Here is an 18,349-nt window from a genome sequence, read left to right on the forward strand (position 1 = left end):
GACAGTGTCAAAAGCAGCGGAAAGATCAAGAATAATGAGGATGGAATATTGACCTCTGGATTTAGCCAGTAATCGGTCATTGGAAACTTTAGTAAGCGCAGTTTCGGTTGAGTGGAGAGGGCGAAAACCAGATTGTAGTGGGTCAAGAATAGCATGTGAGGAGAGAAAATCAAGGCAGCGGCGGTGAACAGCACGCTCAAGTAATTTGGAGAGAAAAGGAAGGAGGGAGATGGGTCGTTAATTAGAGGGACAAGTAGGGTCGAGTGAAGGCTTCTTAAGGAGAGGTGTGACCACAGCATGTTTAAAGGCAGCAGGGACAGTCGCAGTGGAAAGTGAAAGGTTGAGAATGTGACAGATAAAAGGAATAAGAGCAGGAGAGATGGCATTAAGAAGGTGGGTGGGAATGGGATCTGAGGAACAGGTGGTACATTTTGAGGAAGAAAGGAGAAGTGTAGTTTCCTCAATAGTAACTTCAGGAAAGGAGGAAAGGGAATGAGGGGAAGGAGAGATAGGGGAACGGACTAGTGGAGGGAGAGGTGGTGAGGTAGAGAAAGCAAGGTTTATCTTTTCAACCTTGTTGTGAAAGAATTCAGCAAGGGTCTGAGGAGATAATGAAGGGGGAGTTGGGGGAGGGGGCACCTTGAGGAGAGAGTTCAATGTGGTGAAGGGAAGTCGAGGATTAGAGCCAAGAGAGTTGGTCAGTTGAATATAATAGTCCTGTTTGGCACGTAAAAGAGCAGATTGGAAGGAGGTCAGCATGAACTTAAAGTGTAAGAAATCAGCAAGGGCCCGAGATTTCCGCCAGAGGCATTCGGCGGAGCGGGTACAGGAACGTAGGTAGCGGATATTAGAAGTCAGCCAAGGTTGGTGTTTTGTACGCCTTACAGGGCGGGTCATCAAAGGTGCAAGAGTGTCTAAGGCAGAGGATAGAGTATTGTTGTAAGAAGAAACAGCCTCGTTGACAGATGTGGATGGTGCCATAGTAGAGAGGAGGTTTGAAACATGGGAGGATAGAGATGAAGGGTCAATATCGTGAAGATTCCTAGATAAATTAGATAAGATAGGATGGGACTGGGAGGGAGGAGATTTCAGTGTGAAAGTTATAAGATGGTGATCAGAGAAGGGAAGATCAGAGGCAAGGAAACTAGAGGGTGAACAGTTGGAGGAGAAGATGAGATCAAGACAGTGACCATTTTGATGAGTGGGGGAGGTGGAGCATAGTTGGAGATTAAAGGAGGGCAAGTACATCTTGTATACCGCTGTTTTTGTCCACTGACATTGGATATTTGCTTCAGGAAAACTGTGTTTTGTTTTATGTTTGAATAAATTGAGTCTATTTTACATCGTCCTGGCTTGTGAGTTTTGGATCCTTCCATCCCATCCCCCCTTTTGTTCTTTCAGCTTTTGACAAGGACATCAATAACGTAACAAATAAAAGATGACTTGCAAGTGGTAGAGGATTTAAAATATTATCACGTCTTTGCTGTAACAGGGTTTATCCAATGTAGATTCACAAATGCTACATTCCCCACACGACCATGACCCTTTTTCATGCCTCCAATTACGTATCTAAAGGGGGAAGTATCACATATATATTTGCCCCTAAAATAGGCAATATTTGGACTTGGATGATAAACTGGATGTATAGCTAATATATGCCAGTGATGAAAAATAATCCTGGCTATTCAGGGAGCTAAATTTAATACCCCAAAACACACACAAACTTATCCATAGCTTCACATGATGAGCCAGACAATAACACAGATCTTTGCATGCATATGGCTCTTTAAAAAGCAGGACAAATAATGTTTAGGGGATACCACCTAGATAGCAGTCATTGAAATAGGGATCTGGCACAAGCTGATCCTCAGGAGAACAAATGTGTTGAATCATTTCATTTCATTTTCATTTATTATCATTTATATACCGCCCTTATCCAGAGCGGTGTACATAACATACATTCATAATCAAATATTACAAAAAAGAAAAACAGCTACAACAACAACCCAACAAAACAGAACAAAAGCCAAATCAACACATACATAAAGTCCATAAGGCCTAAGTCACTGTTTAGCCTGTGCCAACAAGTGCTGCTTCAGCAGTTTCTTAAACAATCCTGAATTCTTCTGTGTCCTGAGATGTTCTGGCATCTTATTCCACTCTTGCGGTCCAGCAACAGAAAAGATATGCCTCCTTGTCTGTTCCAAACGAAACAATTGAAAGTCTGGAACTTTTAACAAACAAGTATTGTCCAAACGAAGCGCCTGCTGTGGGCAATATAGATGAATACAATCTGACAAAAACTGAGATGAATCATGATGCACACAATAATGAACCAGCATTAACAGTGTTCATGCACCTTGTATTTAATTCTATCATGCATGGTTAACCAATTTAACTTCTGAAACCAAGATATAATGTGTTCATATTTTGACAGCCCATATAACAAGTGGACTGTCGAATTCAATCACAACCTGGAGCACTTGTATACGTGCAGCAGGTAGCCCACATAACAAATACTGCAATAATCCAAACCTTTCAACACTAAACTCTGTAGTACCTTACAAAAATCACCTTGAGAAATTAGTGGATGCAATTTAGTTAACAGTCGTAGCTTATAAAACGATCTTTTCACCACAGAACATATCTGAGATGAAAAAGACGGTGTAGTATCAATCAATACTTCCAAATTTTTTACAATAGTAGATATCGGAAACACAGTACCTGATATTACCACTTCAGATGGAAAAGACATTGTTGATTCAGTAGTAGCCAACAGTAATTCATATTTAGGGATAAATTGTTCTGAAGTACCCAATGATGCAATTCCTCCTAAAATTACCTGCAATCGAGTAACCATATCAGGCACCGGCTCTGTCAGTGGGAGAAAAAAATTGAACGTCATCCACATAAATGCAGTATGCCACTCCAAACTTCCTGAGAATCTTGCACTACTACTACTTATTTCTATAGCGCTACTAGACGTACGCAGCGCTGTACACTTGAACATGAAGAGACAGTCCCTGCTCGACAGAGCTTACAATCGATAGATTCTATAGATATTAAACAACATCCCAAACAGAGCTGAGCCTTGAGGCACTCTACATTTCATAGATCTCATAGTAGACAGTTCATTCCTAACCCTTAAAACTGTCCTATAGGTAAAGCCTTACATAAAGATTGAGGGTGATGAATTTGATAACTCAATAAAGTATTCTAATTAACAGGCTTATGATATACTATAGTAACCAAATAAAAGCCCTGTTTTGACACCATTGGGCATAGCATATTTAACAGCGAAATAATTAAAGTTGAATTGATGGTAGTTGCCAACTTTTTATGAGAAATCTCTAATAACTGATACATATGTCATGTGGAACGGCTGAAGCATCTAGGGCTCTTCAGCTTGAGGAAAAGATGGCTGAGGGGAGATATGATAGAGGTCTATAAAATAATGAGTGGAGTGGAACGGGTAGACATGAATCGTTTGTTTACTCTTTCCAAAAATACTAGGGGGCATGCGATGAAGCTACAAAGTAGTAAATTTAATATGAATCAGAGAAAATATTTCTTCACTCAACGTGTAATTAAACTCTGGAATTCGTTGCCAGAGAATGTGTTAAAGGCAGTTAGCTTAGCGGAGTTTTAAAAAAGGTCTGGACGGCTTCCTAATGGAAAAGTCCATAGACCATTATTAAATTGACTTGGAGAAAATCCACTGCTATTTCTGGGATAAGCAGCATAAAATGTATTGAACTTTTTCGGGGTCTTGACAGATATTTGTGACCTGAATTGACCACTGTTGGAAACACTGCTGGGCTTGTTGGACCCTTGGTCTGTCCCAGTGTGACAATACTTATGAACTTATGTACTATTCAGTGGGATATATTTTGTTTTGACTGCCTGATTACAATGACATGATATCACCAAGTTATAAGTTAATTAAAATAAGGATCCCCCAGCAGGTCTGAGAGTGCTCAGGACTGCGATAATGGTGATACGCTGATGCACCTGGTTGGTGAACTTGGGGTGGAGGTTTGTGTAGGAAGGTAGCTGCCACTGTAGAAGTGACCTCCATTGGCACAACAGCAATACTAGAGATTTCAATATGAGGTGTCCTCTTGAGCTTTTAAACAACTAGAGCTTCTAAATCAATCATTGAGAAGAAGGAGAATAAAGACCCGGGGGAAAAAAAGAAAGGCCAAGGAAAAAGAAGAATCCATTACATTGTAACCTAAATTAAATTCCTACCTCAAATATTACAGAATGTGTAGTGTTAATAGGATGCTGTTAACCAGTTTGGAGAGCCCACATTAATTTGTTGTTACCTTGAAGTACTGAATTTTGGCTACAGGATTGCTGAATTTTGTTTCTTATATAATTAAGACTTCAAAACAATTCCTGTTATAATCAGCTAAACATATAGACATTCTGTGGAGTCACTGTAGTTGTAACTGAGTTGGTTCATGCCCCACCCAGCTGACTTGCCTAAATGTTATCCTAATTGACTAATTCAGACTTTCAGAATCACAACTCTGTTTAAGCAACAAGATATTTATTTTGTTGAAAAAGTTCTTAAGTACATAAGAATTGCCACATTGGGACAGACCAAAGGTCCATTAAGCCCAGCATCCTGTTTCCAACAGTGGCCAATCTAGGTCACAAATATCTGGCAAGATCCTGAAAACGTTCAATATATTTTATGCTGCTTATCCCAGAAATAAGCAGTGGATTTTCCCCAAGTCAATTTAATAATGGTCCATGGACTTCTCCTTTAGGAAGCTGTCCAGACCTCCCTCAAACCCCGCCAAGCCAACCTGCCTTCACCACATTCTCTGGCAACGAATTCCAGAGTTCAATCACACGCCGAGCGAAGAAAAATTCTCTCCGATTTGCATCAAATGATCACAGTAAATCTTTGAAAACTGTACACTGCTTTTATTTAGAATTGATAAGTATGTTTGGTTTTGTCTATAGTGTTTTCTGACATAGCGTCACTGGTGTTACTCAGCATTTCTGAGTAAGCAAAATCCCCTTGTCCCAAGGGCCTAATTCTATAAGCTTTTTTTCCCTATAGTCACAATGGGATGAAAACCTTACTAAATCATTTCTATAAGATTACAAAATCCTTGCTTCAAACAAATTCTTCATGCTGTACTGTGCTTCTCTTATTATTCTGTTTTCAAGTGTGTATTATTCTTTTAGGGTGTGAAAGAGCATAAATGTGGCATCTGTGGTCGTGAGTTCACCCTCCTAGCTAACATGAAGAGGCATATCCTCATCCACACCAATATCAGAGCATACCAGTGCCATCTCTGCTTCAAAAGCTTTGTGCAGAAACAGACCCTTAAGGCACACATGATTGTCCACTCTGATGTCAAACCTTTTAAATGCAAGGTAGGTAATGCACATCTCTTTTGAAGTTATACAGAAACCTCAGCATGTCTTTTGCTATATCTTTTTGGGTGCAGGACATCTTTATGTTTTGTTTATTCCTGACGGCTTCCTTCTATTCCTTTTTGGCTTCAAAGTCAATTAAGTAACTGTTCCTGTAGGGGCCATGGTGCTTTGAACCTCCTCCTGCAATGTTCTTCCCCTACTTTAACCCTATCTTTGCCAACTAGCTCAGCCAACCCGGTAAGAATCCTCAGGCTCTCTCCAGAATCTAGTGAGTGTACACCATGAATGTAGCTAGCATGTGTTACTCTTTGCATGATGAGAGAGGGACTTTGAACTTTGACTCCAAAGTATTCCCAGACTCTGCTGGCCTTAGAACTAGGGGTTAGGCTTGGGAATGAAGCCTGGGTTTTCTACCTAACAACATGGAGCACTGCTAGTAGGCCTTCAGATCTACCAAGAGGGGAAGGACACGTTCCCTTTGTAATCCCCTCCTAGGAGGTAATTTTATAAACCATTTTCTCTTGTAAATGAGATCTTGTAAAATTAGGTCACGCCTAAAAGTACGCATGGTACAAACCAGCATGAACTTGTACAGTAGGTATGCTCAGGGGCGGAGTTTGGGCAGAGTATTGATCTATGTGCATATTTTATAAAACACATACAAAAGTTCATATTGTATGTACATGCATTTATACCTGTTCTTGAGCAGGCAAAGTGTTCATGCCTCCTATCTAAGCTTGATTTCTAAAAAATATTTGTGAAATTGTGGAAATTCATCACTGAGGACTCACTTGAGCCTAAGAGTTTAACATGAAATTGCCAAATTGATAGGCCATTCAATGTGCTCTCCTTACATCACAGAAATTTCCATATCTATTTAACTATCAGTGAAATGTGTCTATAAATCAAAAACAGTCCACAATTCATGTTCAAAATACAAAATTACTCCAATAGACAGCCATCACTTCAGACAAATGTGTATAAAAAATGCCCATATATACAGTCAAGCAACACTTATCTGAATGAATAGAAGCAGGACGCTGCTCAACAGAGTTTCTGTTTCGTGTTCTTCCTCAGGAGCAGATCCCCTCTGAAACACTCTTTGGCGTGCTACCAAATTCAGCCATGGTGTCTTGAATTGAGAACCAGTGCACGCCAACTTCAAAATTACTGTTTGGTGCCTGCGCTACCCGGACGGTAGTGTCAATTTGGCGTGCATTACCCATGCATTAGTCCTACCGCTGCTTAGTAAAAGGGCCCCTCAGATCGGTAAGATAGAGTAACAGGAGTAAAAAAAAATAAGGAGACTAATTTAAAGACAGTTGCACATCAAGTCACAAAGGTGCTTGAATATTATCTTAGCTAGGGTAGGAGTGGATAAACAGGTCCTGTTGTGGAGTTCACACAATACATGGGCTTCAAACACCATCTGGGTCTCTGGGCTTCCCACTTCTGAGCAGTAGGCACCAGGCTACATTGCCAGTCTCACAGCATATGGCACCATGCAGCAATTTTTTTTAATTTATAGAAGTCTTTATTAAACATTGCTCAAGATAAACTTTACGTACTCAGAATAGCAAAGTACACTTTTCTTCACACACTATGAATCTAACATTAATTAATGAGATTAAATTTGTGCAGAGTCATTTGCTGGCATGTGTCAGGTACTGGCAGTTGTAGAGGCTGACCGAACCTATCTGAACACTTTCAGCTGAAACTGAAACTACTGTTGAAACTCATTGAAACTGAAGCCAAAACCCAAACTTTTGTTATGTGAACTAACAGCGGAATTAACAAGTTTAAGCAATACTTTTGAATTTATTCATGTCTCTGTATACTGCTGCAGTGTTTACAATGTCACCAAACATCCAAGGCACAAACACACAGGAAATTTCAGCTGAAACTGAAAGCAGGCCGAAACTTTTAATTTACTTTTTGTTGAAAGGAAAATCATGCCAAAAATGGATTTTGGCGGACAACAGCAGAACAAAAACCCTTGTAGTCGCACTGACGAAACAGTCACAACAAGGGTTACAAAAGAGAGGGCAGCAGATGATGCCTTGTGAAGCGCTTGAAGTTTGTGCTCTAGAGAGTTCAAGCATTTCACAGGGCTTATTGGAAGAAAACAGCAAGGTTTTAAATATTACCTACATCACATTGGACTTAGCTGTACATCAGCATACATCCAACCAAAGACTCCTGAGGCAAGCCCTTGTGGGCCGAAACACGACTCGTGTCGAGTCCTAGATGTTTAATAAAGGTGTTAGTTTGAACATTGTCTGCTGCCCTGCCCTTTGTTACCCTTGTTGTGACTGTTGGAGTTTGGCCAGTTTCTGTGCCAAATCTGAAACTGAAGGCAAACTTTGATTGCCGTCTAGATAGTTGTGATGTCTGCACTGATTTCAGTGAAGCTGCCAAGACTACATGTAGTTGGCTGTGGGCTACCCTTTCCAAACACCACCAATGTATCTGCAGTGAGTAGTGGCAAGTTTGTGGTTATGTGTAAAGATAAATCTTATGGTGAAAATTAGAAAAACTTTCTTCTCTTTCTTGGCTTCTATATTTTTCCTTTGACCACTCAGTAATTTTTCCATTATATCAGTGTAGCAAGTTACAGTCAGACTTCCCAACTGTCTTTCCCTCTGGCTATTTAAGTGGATGTTACCATTTCTATTAAAGCTGCTGCAGCTGCAGACCAGTGAAAAGGAGAGTTCAGCAGTTCCAATGCCAATAATCTTCTATTAAACCCCTGCACAGCCCAAGTCCTGTCACATTTTAGTCCCAGTGAAGCCCGTTCTAGTGAAAGATGACATAAACCGGAAATTCATTTAAAGGGCTAATATAGTGACAATACTTGCTTGTTGCAGAAGATTTTATTAACATGCAGTGTTTTTCCTCTGTGTTTGTCACTGATTTTCTGCAAATTTCTAAATAAAGATCTTGGAGTCTATTTGATTGTAGCGCCTAGTAGTATACAGTGCTTGCATAGACTGGGAGGAAGCAGATGCTGCAATGTGGTAGGGCCCATTTCCAGTAGCATCATATACGGTTGTGTGTTTAAAGTTTAGGCACTCTAGCATAATTGTATATTTCAATTACTCTCTAAGGGGCCCTTTTACTAAAGGGTTGGTGTGCAGCAACAGGCTTGCCATGCACAAATCCTGAAGTACCACTGGGCTACCGCAACAGCCCAGCAGTAGTTCCCGCCCCCAGCGTGCGCCATTTCCGGTGCTACAAAAATATTTTCTATTTTTGTAGCACCGGTGCTTACCCAGAGGTAACCACTGGGTTAGCTCGGGAGTCCTTACTGTCACCTCAATGGGTGGTGGTAGGTACTCCACCCCCCCAAAATGGCAACTTGGCAAGTGGTGTCAAAAACATGTGTTGACACTAACGCAGGTCCCCTTTTACCGCAGCTTAGTATAAGGGGACCCCAAAGTTTTGACTGTGAGGATGTATAATGCTGACTGAGTCAGAGGAAGGAATGGATGGATAATAGATATGGAAAAGGTGGGGAGGGAGGGGTGGGTAAGAACGGAGGAATGGGAAGGAAGGGTTGAAAGGGTTAATGGTACATTATAGTAGGATAGCAACTAGAAAGAAGCGGATTGGAGGATTATGAATGGTGTTTGATTGGTGGTTGGCATTGAGATGGCTTGGGGAAAGCTGAAAGGTTTTGGCAGTTTCTTGTTAATCTTTGGGTGGGCAGGAGCGGATGTGGGTGGCTGGGGTGGTTAGGAAATTTTGCCCATCCCTACCCACCCTATTGGTCTTATACGTCTGTTGTCTTGGTTTGTTATGTTTTGTCTGGTATTAGGAGTGGTAGTGGGTTGGGGTGGGTTAGTATTTTGTTGAGGTTGAATTTTCTTGCCTGGGGTTTGGGGGTGGGGGGTCAGTCGCAGCTTGTAGTCGGTGGGATTTGAGGAGAGAAAGAGGCTCCAGATGTGGTGAAATTAATGTTTGGTTAAAGGATGTTTGATTAAAGGGTAACTCGTGGGTGGAACCGCCACGAGTGAACTGTGGCTTGACGGTACCATGAGTCACATGGACTGAAGGGGGGTAATTGGGGATAAGGTAGGGAGCTAGTTTCATTATCTAATGGTTCCGAATTGTTCAAAATCGCTTTGTGGATGCCAACATCTTACTGGAAGAAGTTAATGTATTGTGTTAAAGTTAAAGTAATATCACCAAATTATATAATTTTAATAAAGCTGTGGCCAAATTTATGCCAAGGAAGACTAGTAGTGTTATTTGTTGAAGTTAGGTGAAGGAAGGGAAAATGAATGACGATGTGCGAATGTCAGTGTTAGGACCCCTAAGTGAATTGATTCTGACACAACCTCTAAATGGGCCCAGGGTTAAAAACTGACATCTTTTAGTGATTTTTTTAATGAATAGACACTATAGCAGGTCCATAATATGGACAACCCTTTCAGTCAGTACTTCGTAACAACTCCTTTGGCAGAAATAATAGCTTTGCAAATGTTTCCTGTAGCCAGTTGAGAGCCTTTTGATTTTTGCTTTTGGAACTTTTCCCACTCTTTTTTGCAGAATTCTTCTAGTATTGAAGCACGTTTAGGCCTCCTTGCATGCACTGCATGTTTGAGATCTCACAGATTTGAGGACTGTGATGGCCATTCATAAACCTTCATCTTTCTTTCCTAGAAGTACTTCAAGGTTCATTTTGAGTTCTGTTTTGGATGATTGTGTTGCTGAAATATCCAGCCACTTTTCAGCTTCTGCTTCTTCACTGACTGAGGAGCAGTCTCTTCTAGGACATGTTGATATTTAGTTGAATCCACTCTTTCTTCCACCTGCGCAGTATTTCCTGTGCTGACTGCTAGCACACAATCCCAAAGCATAACAGTTCCACTCTAGCGCTAATCAGTTGACAAGGTATTCTTTTCTTGAAATGCTTCACCCTTCTCCCTAAATGTATCTTGTGTGGTCGTGAATGAGCAGTTCAATTTTCATTTCAAAAGTCCAAAACACTTCATTTTGCAAGGTTTTAGGTTTATCAATGCTTTCTTTTGCATACTTTATATGTTGACTTTTATGATGAGGATGCAGAAAAGGTTTTCTTCTGACAATAGTCCCTTGCAGAACATTGTTGTATGTTTATTTATTTATTAGGATTTATTGATCGTTTTTTTGAAGACATTCACTCATGGTGGTGTACAGTAAGAATAAATCACACATAAGCAATAGACAATGACAGCAGTAAAAATATTCAAATAACAATACAAAGTATGGCATAGTATACTACTTACAATGTCAACACAATAGCAAACATTGTAATAGACTGCGTAGGTATAAGCAAAGATGAAACATATAGACAGGTAAGAGAGTAAGAGAAGTTAGAAAATAAGGTGACTAATTTAAAGAAAGTTGCATATGAGGTCAGAGAGATGATTAAATATTATCTCAGCTAGGGTAGGAGTGGATAAACATGTCCTACTTCAATATATACAGCCTGTGTCACTCCTCGTGTGTATGTGTGAGACTAACAAGTTAGTTACTTCTTCCGTTAAAGGCCTGGTTGAAGAGCCAAGTTTCACCACCTTCCTGAAGTAGAGATAGTCTTGTGCTAAGCGGAGCCTTTCAGGGAATATATTCCACAGTGTGGGAGCTACTCCGGAGAAGGTTCGCTTGCGGGTATCACATTGTGTAATGTTTTTTGGAGAGGGTGTGGTTAGGGTTAGTTCTTCAAGTACTCGGGGCCATTTCCTTTAAGGGCCTTGAAAATCAGACTGAGAGCCCTGTTTGCTAAAGTGCACAAGCATTTTTAGCGTGCGCTAAACGCTAGAGACACCCATATATTCCTATGGGCATCTTTAGCGTTTAGCACGCACTAAAAATGCTACTGCACCCTTTAACTAAACTTTTCAGCAGGCCATTTGCCATGATCTATCCATTCTGTTTTGCAAGTCTGACCAGTTTTTGGGCAGTTCTATCAGAGATTGTTTTGGGCCTTCCAGATCTTGCATTGTCTTCAGCAGTTCTATGTAACTTCCATTTCTTAAAAATGTTTCTGACATTGAAATTGCTGGCTGGAAATGCTTAAAGATTTTTATAGCATCTCCCTGCTTCGTAGGAGTGAATTATCTGTGTAATGGGCAATGCATTTTTTATTCTGCTTTTCTGTGGTACAACCAAAGTGGTTTACTTATTATATATAGGTACTTTCTCTGTCCCTAGTAGGCTCACAGTTTGTTTTCATTTTCAAATTAGAAGAGCCTATGGTTGTTGAAAATAGATAAAGCAACAACCATAGCCAGAGAAGTTAGAAGGGTCAGAGTGTTCTGCTTTGGAATTGTATTCACATAATTAATTAATAAGCACAATAGTTTATTGACTCATTGGGTCTTCAATATTAAAGTAATAATGAATTAATGGGACCACACCTGCACTGTTGCACATGCCATACTCACTTTAATCTTATTTTCAATCTATTAAAATCAGCAAATAAATAGTAGTAGTTTAAATTAAAATTGCAAAATGATGTTATATTTTGTACAATGTAGAGTTTGTATCAGTTTCTGTTCACTTAGCAATTAAATGAAACCTTTATACACAACTATATATGCCCAAGCCCTTTCCATTTTTATTATGGATCAATTAAATATGAAAAAAATACATATTTTATGTAGCTATAGACCAAAGGTTTGATGGACCTTTGGTCTTTTCCCAGTGTGGCATTACTTATATAAATATATTTTGAAATAACTGTATAAAAAATATTCAGTTTTTCCACCAATTTTCACAACGTGAGTACTTCTGGCCCCTCAGCATCTTAGAAACAACGACAAACCAAAGCTGTTCATAACCCTACAGACTCCGCACATTGCTGTAAACATAATTCTAATCTATGTTTTGGTATTTTTCTTTATGAGTGCAACATTTTTGTCTTTTTCATAACTTCACACGTGGAATGAAGTAATGGGACCAGAATTTTGACTAAAAAAAATAGGCACACTGGCATAAAATGAAATTTGTTATTACCCCTAATGAGGTCTCATGATTTTTATTCTTGTTCCTTTATAGGCACATTTTGCTCATGTGATAGCGCCTGTTGGAGAGGGTCAATCCATAGGCAAACCTATGCATGTGAATAAAGACAGTAAAAGTCAGAAACAGAAGTCAGTGGGGCAGTGGGGAAATCAATCCCTTAGAAAGTTGGTGCTGGAGGTAAGGCCAACCCTTGAAGTACCATAAAAGTGAAAAGAAAATAACCCATGGCAATACTATTATTTGTGTGCTGCCAGGGACATAATCTCTGATGGCAGGAGAAGAGGAAGCCATGAATGCAGCAAACTTAGCTGCAGGTTGCTGCCTGGGTCTCAACCCCAGGAGGCAGAAGAGAAGATTGGACTCAGATGCAGAATAAGGTACTGAAAATGGAGGGAAATCCAAATGGGAGAGGAGGGAAGGGGAATACAAGGAGGGTGAGAGTGCAAAGGGGAGTGGAGGGAGGGATGGAAAAGTGAGTACAAGGATGGCGATAGTACAAGGGGGAAGAGAGGGAGGGATGGAAGAGTGAGTGAAGGATAAATATAGGACAGGTGTGCAAGGTGGGAGAGAATATAAGAGGGAGAGGGATGGGAAGGAAGACAATGCAGTGCAAGGGGGGGAGATTGAGGAATTGAGTTTATGGGGCAGGGGAAAGAATATCTATACACATAAAGAGCAATTCTAAAAAAGGTACGCACTTTAATGGGGACGCACCTAAATAGCAGCTTCAAAATGTGCACATGTATTCTATAAAGGGTGAGCAGGCAGGTGCGCACTTTACAGAATTGGTGCGTATAATGAAAAATGGAAGCACTCAAATGCTGTGGGGCATCTAGTGATCAGCACATGCATGCGTGCATGTACACATGTGGGTGGATGCCATAGGGACACTCACAAAATGGCTGCACTAACATGACTACAGTATTTTGGTGGTATGGGTCTGGGGGAGACTGGGATTAATGTTTAATAGGCAATCATCATGCCCCAGAAAGGGCCAGAACTGGGAAGAGAGGACTAAATGATTGGATATGCAAGGGAAATAGACATGACTGAAAATATATGCATGCATAAAATTGGTTTGCATGGGTTTGATTTGCAGATGGGCCAGAGACATATCACCAGCATGTATGAAGGGAAAGGAAATGGAAAGAGAGGCGACACCACATTTGGACAGGACATATATGACCTAACAGCATTCACAAGGGCATATTCCACCTCACTTGCCCAAATACAAGCCCTCACATGCAGCCACTGCAAATATGTTCTGTACTCTGACAACTAAGCTAAAGAGGATCCACATGCGTGGAGAACTCAATAGATCCCACGGGGCAGCAAACAGAAATAAAAGAAGTGGGAAAAGTGAACCAGGCTTGTCCAAATAACTGGGACCAAACAAATAATTAATTAATAATAAAATCAAAACAGTTTATTAATATTTCCTTTAATTCAGTGGATAGTCCTTTATTTATATGGATATATCTTATTTATTTTTTTGTATGATATTCTTCATGTTATAAACCTTTAATGATACTGTTTCTCTTTTTTTTGACCATTGTCACTCTTATCCTTAATTTTATTTTCATTTTTGTTTTAAGTTTGTTGTATTTACACATTGTTTGATGTTTTTATTTATAGACTCCTGATGCAGGCCATCAGGCCGAAACACAACGTTGTGTCGAGTGTTTTCTAAGGAAATATTAATAAACTGTCTTGATTTTATTATTAATTATTTGTTTGGTCCCAGTTATTTGGACAAGCTTGGTTCACTTTTCCCACTTCTTTTATTTCTGTACTCTGACAACACATGCATGCTAATTAGTTAGTACATGGTAATGAAGACACACTAACTGATTAGCACAAAAACATCCATTCTGTGCTCCAGACATGCCCCCTCCCAGAAACATACAAAAACATACATAAAAACTTACTGCAGGATGCCTCGCCGTGCCCCGTGATAAGCCCTTTAAGCTGCAGTACGCACACAGTAGTAAGTAATTCTGTTTGGCGCACGCCAAATCCTGTGGTAGAAAATATTTTTCTATTTTCTACTGCGAGGGGCATTCCTAGTGGTAATCAGCAGCGTGGCCTTGTTGGCACCCACTGCATGGTTACCATATGGGTAGCATGTGATCCCTTACCACTAGGTCATTGGCTGGCAGTAAGGGATCAGGCAATAAATAGTTATAATTTTTGCGCATGCTCATCTCCTGGTCCTTTAAAAAATGGCCTTTTTCCCAGCTGTGGTAAAAAGTGGCCCAGCATGCACCAAAAGGACACGCCCACACTAATGTAGGCCACGTTTTACCATGGCTTTGTAAAAGGACCTGAGAGCAAGGAGGAACATGTATTTGAAAGAGGGCAGAGCTTAGGCGATACATAGGCAGGGGGGCTTCCACTTACATGCTTAGTGCACATAGGCGCCGACTTCGTGGGTGCTGTGGGTGCTCGAGCACCCCCAATATTTTCTAACCCACCATCACCTGAGCCAACCAGAACGAGTCGTCAGAAGCTCCGGTTCCAACCCCAGCTCGACTTGCCTGCCCTTTTCTCCCTCAACAGTCCTCCGTCCTCACCTTCCTGCCGCCCAGAATTTAAAACTCATTTTACCTCAGGTCGCGGCGGCAGTGAAAGGCAAGCAGGCTCGTCTTCAGCCTTCCCTTCTTTCTCAGCTCTGGTCCCGCCCTCATTTCCTGTTTCCGCAAGGGCTGGACCAGAGCTCAGAGAGAAGGGAAGGCTGAAGACGAGCCTGCTCGCCTTTCACTGCCACCACGACCTGAGGTAAAATGAGTTTTACATTCTGGGCAGCAGGAAGGCGAGGACAGAGGACTGTTGTGGGAGAAGAGGTCAGGCTGGGGTTGGAACTGAAACTCGGGGGGGGGGGCTGAAAAGGGGCAGGTGGTATTTGGGGTGAGTTACTGGACATGGAGGGGATGGGAGGGGAGGGCAGGGGAGAGAGGAGAAATCGCTGGACATGGAAGAGAGGGTAGGGGAGAGGTAAAACTTGTTGGACATGGATGGAGGGAGGGAGGGGAGGGCAGGGGAGAGAGGAGAAATCGCTGGATGAGAGGGGAAAGAGGAGAAATCGCTGGACATGGAGGGGAGTGCAAGGGAAAGAGAGGAGAATTGCTGGATATGAATGGAGGAGAGGGCAGGGGACAGAGGAGACTTGCTGGACATGGATGGATGGATGGAGGGGAGAGAGGAGAATTTGCTGGATATGGGTGAGAGGGTAGGGTAGGGGAGAGAGGAGAATTGCTGGATATGAATGGAGGAGAGGGCAGTGGAGAGAGGAGAATTGCTGGATATGAATGGAGGAGAGGGCAGGGGAGAGAGGAGAATTGCTGGATATGGATGGAGGAGAGGGCAGGGGACAGAGGAGACTTGCTGGACATGGATGGATGGAGGGGAGGGCAGGGGAGAGAGGAGAATTTGCTGGATATGGATGAGAGGGTAGGGTAGGGGAGAGAGGAGAATTGCTGGATATGAATGGAGGAGAGGGCAGTGGAGAGAGGAGAATTGCTAGATATGAATGGAGGAGAGGGCAGGGGAGAGAGGAGAATTGCTGGATATGGATGGAGGAGAGGGCAGGAAGAGAAGAGGGCAGGGACAGGAGAGTTGCTGGACATGGATGGAGGGGAGGGCAGAGGAGAGAGGAGAGTTGCTGGACATGGATGGAGGGAAGGGAAGACAGGAAGGAGATGCACATGAATGGAGGGAAGGAGATGCACTTGAATGGAGGGAAAGGGAGAAAGGAGAAATGCTGGACGACATGGAGTGGAGGAAAGACAGAGGAAGTAGATGCACATGGAGGGGAGAAGAGAAATGCTGGACATGGATGGAGGGGAGGGAAGACAGAGGAGGAGATGCACATGGATGGAGGGGAGAGAGGAGAAATGCTGGACATGGATGGAGGGAGTAGAGGAAAAATGCTGGACATGGATGGAGGAGAGGGAAGAGAGAGGAAGGAGATGCATATGGATGGAGGGGAGGGAAGAAAGAGGAAGGAGATGCATACTGACTGAGATGAGGGAAAGGGAAAAGAGGAGAAAAATTACATATGGATGGAGAAAATAGATGCTGGATGGAAAGGGGGAAGAGAGGGGGCAAACGCTGGATGGAAAGAGGGAAGAGAGGGGGCAGATGCTGGATGGAAAGGGGAGAGAGAGGGGGTAGATGCTGGATGGAAAGGGGGGGGGGGAGAGTTAAGATCAAGGAACAAAGAAACAAGAGACTGAGACCAACACAATTAGAAACTGTAAAGGGCCAGACAACAAAGGTAGGAAAAAATGAATTTTATTTTAGTATAAAATAGTGTGGTAGCTGTGTTAATAAATACAGAAAATGGAAATAAGTTAATATCTTTATTGGACTAATTTTAGTACATTTTTGACTAATGTTTGGAGACCAAACCCTCCTTTCCCATGTCAGAACAGAATACCACAACAGCAGTATACTGTCCTGACCTGAGGAAAGAGGTTTTTGCCTCTTAAAGCTGATTGAAAAATGTATTTAGTCCAATAAAATGATATTATCATGTTTTCCATTTTTTGTTTTATTTATATTTGTTAACTTATAGTATAATATTTGCACAATACAGGGGGACTGAGGGGCGGGACTGTTCAGGGAAGAAGTCCTGGTGCAGGTTGCAGGCAGCCTATAAGTGGCGCTGCCACTGCTCAGGTGAAGACTGCAGCAGATAGGCTGTTAAGGTACCGGGGTGGGGAGGGGGGGGGGGGGGGGGGGGGGGGAATGCACCACCTGTAAAAAAAAAAAATTTTTCAGCACCCCCAATCATTTTAAAAAGTTGGCTCCTATGGTAGTGCACATACTGAAAGTTACACAGGTACCTGCCACACTTAGGCACACACGCATACTCCAGCTCTATGACTAGAATAAGTACAAACTCCTGAATGTTAAGCGTGTATATACAGGTTATGCTAGTACTCCATAAAGGAAAGTAGGCACCTACTGCAAGCCCTCCAGACGCCTAATCCTAGGTGCTCTGTTATAGTCTCACTTTCAAAACACCTCACAGTGCCTAAACCAGGGGAGTAGCCAGACTTCGGCAGGAGGGGGCTCCAGAGCCTGAGGTGAGGGGGCACATTTTAGCCCCCCCTGATGCCGTCGACCCCCCCCGCCATTGCTGACCCCCCCGCAGCCACCACCACCAACAACTTTGACCCCCCCCGCCGACAACCCTGCTGAGAGTCTCGACCCCCCTCCCGCCGCCAACCCTCCCTCGCAGTCGCCTACATTTGCTGGCGGGGGACCCCAACCCCTGCCAGCCGAGGTCCTCTTCTTCTGGCGCAAGGCTTCGTTCTGTTTCTGTGAGTCAGAAGAAGAGGACCTCAGCTGGCGGGGATTGGGGTCCCCCCCCAGCAAAGGGAGGGTTGGTGGTGGGAGGGGGGGGTCGAGAGGGTCTTTGGCAGGGGGTCCAGGGACAAATCTACGGGAGCCCAGGCCCCCGTGGCCACACGTAGCTACGCCACTGGCCTGAACATTCCAAGCTATAAATTCCCATGTGTAAGATTCACAAAAATCCAATGGAGACTGCAATAGGCAAAGATTAACTATACAGGGATTTTTAACATTTGCCCATTTCCAAAACCATCTGTTTGCAACATTGTTGTTTATGTCAGATTTCAGCTGTCAGATAAATGTATGGAAAGGCAAGGAAGCCACAGAGGTGGAAGGAAGTGAAATACTATAGGTGAACAGTCAACAAAAAAAGTAGTGTGGCCAACATAACTCTTCCAAGGACCAAGGAGCCGATCTTAAAAAAACCTCTTTATTGTATCGAGGACTTGGACTCAACTTGACACGGCACCGTGTTTCGGCTGTGTGCCTGCTTCAGGAGTCTACAAGCAAATACATAAATAATTAAATAAAATTTACAACAGTTGATATAGCTGGAACACATACAACCTTAAAAACAAAC

General features: G+C 42.3%; 1 protein-coding gene across 1 annotated transcript in view; it reads left to right on the forward strand.

Annotated features, from left to right (window-relative positions):
- Positions 1-18,349, forward strand: part of LOC115462292 (zinc finger protein 366-like) — a 120,861-nt gene that overhangs the window by 73,686 nt on the left and 28,826 nt on the right. The window contains exon 3 of the mRNA XM_030192302.1: positions 5,206-5,397. Within this exon, the coding sequence (XP_030048162.1) occupies positions 5,206-5,397 (192 nt within the window). The remainder of the gene's footprint in view (positions 1-5,205; positions 5,398-18,349) is intronic.

This window comes from Microcaecilia unicolor, chromosome 2, assembly GCF_901765095.1.
Source record: "Microcaecilia unicolor chromosome 2, aMicUni1.1, whole genome shotgun sequence".
NCBI classification, from domain to species: domain Eukaryota; kingdom Metazoa; phylum Chordata; class Amphibia; order Gymnophiona; family Siphonopidae; genus Microcaecilia; species Microcaecilia unicolor.